The sequence below is a fragment of the Monoraphidium neglectum genome (genome assembly GCF_000611645.1).
Source record: "Monoraphidium neglectum strain SAG 48.87 unplaced genomic scaffold scaffold01608, whole genome shotgun sequence".
NCBI lineage: Eukaryota > Viridiplantae > Chlorophyta > Chlorophyceae > Sphaeropleales > Selenastraceae > Monoraphidium > Monoraphidium neglectum.
This window is the reverse complement of record NW_014012020.1, coordinates 9521-12588: the sequence shown is the minus strand read 5'-3', so window position 1 is coordinate 12588 and position 3068 is coordinate 9521. Positions and strand designations below refer to the sequence as shown.

Sequence of the window (3068 nt, the reverse complement as noted above, 5' to 3'; positions counted from 1 at the left end):
CCGCCACGCCGGCGCCTCGGCCGCCGCCGCTCCCGGAGCCCGCGCGGCCGACGGGCACGGCGCCCGGCATGCTCGTTGCGCGGCCGGGGGCGCCCGCGCCGCGCGCCGCGCGCGGCCAGAGGGCGGCCAAGAGGATAGTGGCGCTGCCCGGCTTGAGCGTCGCCATCTGGGCGCGCTGCAGCAGGGAGCGGCCTTCGAAGGGGGCGCCGTGGCGCCAGTGAGAGGGCGCCGCGTCCTCCAGCGCGTAAAGCAGGTTCTGTTGCGGCGGTTGGGCGTGTTGGTCGCGCGTGCCGGGTTGGGCATGTCGGTTGTGCGTGTCAGTTTGGCATGTGCTTGGCCAAGGTGGAGCCGCCGCTGGACGCCAGAGGTCGATCGTAGCAGCCAGGCATGCCAACCCAGGCAACCGCGAATACTCTTGTGAGCCCGCAAATATACGCCACGGCTTGAAACAGAACCTCAGCGCTGCAGCTACCAACCCAAAGCCCCAAACCCTGGGTATGCCATCCCTGGGCCCGCTGGCACCACCGAGGGTGAGCCGACCCCGGGCCCCTGCGCTGGGTGTTTGCCATGAGTTGAGCACTCCCCTCTACAAAGGTCCGCCTTCATCGCAAACGGGGCGCCGATCGGCGGCCCGATTGGATGACCACGTACGCACCGCCCGCACCGCGTGCCCGCTTGAATGCCACTGGTGACAATCACCCGCCCAAGACCTCAGACCCACAGCTGCAGCCATCTGCCCCCGCCACCACCCTTGAAAGTCCAGCAGTAAAAAACAGCACGGGCATGCGGCAGCCAAAGATTCAGAACGGCGCCGCCACCAGCCCCCGCACCTGCACCAGGGCGCGAGAGTATTCTCCTGGGTCTACCCCCTCCAGGGCCCACGCGCTCACGCCGTCGCTGATGGCGAACGCGCCGTGGCCGGCCGAAGACACGAAGAACGCGTCCTCGCCGCCCGTGTGCGCCTGTCGGTGGATCCCAGACGATTTTGAAGTGGCAGATGCGGGCATCCGGGGGCTGTGTTCAAGCACGGTCAAAGGCGGCGCAACTGTGCAGAGGCCGCAAGACCTTAAACGCGTGTTTCACGTTCGGCGGCAAACGAAGGCTGAGTCTGTCGTGTGATTCAGGTCAGTGATTAGTGACTCCAGGGGATCGCGCACCTTGTCTACATGAGGGATCATCGCCGCGCCGCACACCAAAACCAGCCCTTCCCGCGCCCCCTCGGGCGGCGGCCGCGGCGCTGCGGCTGCGGCCGCCGCCGCTGCGGCTGCCACGGCCTTAGCGGCGGCGGCGGCCTTGCGGCCGCCGGCGCGGTATATGGGGGCTGAGAGGGTGCCGTCGAGTGATGCGCCGTCGCACAACTGCCTGCCTGGCCTGGCAGCGGAGCCGCCGTCACTGCTGCAGCCGCCGGCGCCGGCGCCGGCGCCGCCGATGTCTACAACTCCTGCCCCATCCCCTTGACCAGAGCTCCGCGCATCAAAATACACGTCGTCCATGCTTGCGCTGCAGCCGCGGCCGCCGACGCCGCCGGGTCCGCCCGTTGGGTTGCCACCGCCTGCAGCGGCGCCGCCGCGGGCCGCGTGATGGTAATCGCCGCCGCTAGCTCGTGAGCCCTCATTCCAGCGCGCGTCCTGATGGCAGGGCGCCGGCGCCACGGCGTGTGACGTCCCGAAAACCTGAGCCTGCGGCGCCGGATGAGCAGGGGACGGAGTGTTGTGGCGAAATCCGGGTCCGGTGGTTGAATTGACGCCAGCATGTGTCAGCTGGTGGCGGTCCACACCGACAAATGAGACGGCAGGCTGCAGCCCGCGAGCAGCAGAGGGCGGCAGAGCGCGTCAGCAAGCAGCGAGGCCGATGAAGAGAGCGCGGCAAAGCAACCGCGTTGACCCACCGTTTGCCCTGGCACCATGAGCACGGGCAAGACCGGCGGAGCCGGCGGCGTCGGCAGGCGACCAGCCAAGCCGGGCCACTTGCGGCTGCCGGCGCGGTACACGGGGGCTGAGAGGGTGCCGTCGAGTGAGGCGCCGGGCCTGGCAGCTGAGCTGCCGTCACTGCTGCAGCCGCCGACGCCGCCCGGTCCGCTCGTTGGGTTGCCACCGCCTGCAGCGGCACCGCCGCGGGCTGCGTGTTCATTGCCGCCGCTAGCTCGTGAGCCTTCGTTCCAGCGCGCGTCCTGATGGCAGGGCGCCAGCGCCGCGCCGTCTGACGTCCCAAGGACCTGCGCCTGCGATGGCGGGTGAGCAGGCTGTGGAGTCATGCGGCGAGGTCTGCCAGCCGAGGTGACATCAGCATGTGTCAGCTGGTGGCGTTCAAGTGGACAAAGAATACGGCAGGCCGCAGCCCGCAGCGGAGGGCGGCGGAGCCCGTCAGCAAGCAGCAAGGCCGAGGAGAAAGAGCGCGGCAAGACAACCGCGTTGACCCACGATTTGCCCTTGCACCATGAGCACTGGCAAGACCGGCGGAACCGGCGGTGTCGGCACGCCACCGGCCACGCCTGCGTTCCCCTCCACTGCCGCCCCCGCTGCGGCCGACGCTCGCTTGATGCCTTCGTAGGTTACAGCAGCCGCGGCGGCCTCGACGGCGGTGTCAATGGCGGCGCCGCTGGTCGCGCTGGGGACCGAGGCGACCGAGCCCTGCGGGACGATGGCGGCGCAGCTGTGGCCGCGGCCTTTTGGGCCGGCCGCCGGCACCCACATGCTGGCTGCCAGTTCGCCGCTGCTGGACCAGCCCGCGCTGGACGCGCAGCTGCTCATCGCGCGTGCAGCAGCCGCGGGGCCGGGAGGGAGCGTGGCCGCCGCCTGCCCAGGGGGGGCCATCGTGGCACCGCCGCCGCTGAAGCTGCTGCCACCGGAGGAGCAGAAAGGCGACCCCGGCGGCGCGGTGCAGGGCTCGGTCGTGTGATACGCGCGGCTGGCAAACGGGGAGGCCCGCCGCGGATGTGCAGCAGGCGCCGTAGGGGCGCGGGACGCAACCGAAGGCGAGTAGTGCCCCATGAAGCCGGTCTGTGAGTTGCAAGTTGGGCGTGGCGGTGCAGGCGGGCGGTTGGGGTGTGTCAGTGGTCACGACTGCAC

General features: G+C 70.2%; 1 protein-coding gene across 1 annotated transcript; it reads left to right on the top strand.

Annotated features, from left to right (window-relative positions):
* Positions 1–2586: 2586 nt before the first annotated feature.
* Positions 2587–2898, top strand: MNEG_8454 (hypothetical protein; the record flags this gene model as incomplete). The annotated part of the gene is made up of 1 exon (XM_014043076.1): positions 2587–2898. One exon carries the CDS (start codon positions 2587–2589, stop codon positions 2896–2898), a length of 312 nt encoding a protein of 103 aa, XP_013898530.1.
* Between the last annotated feature and the right edge of the window lie 170 nt (positions 2899–3068).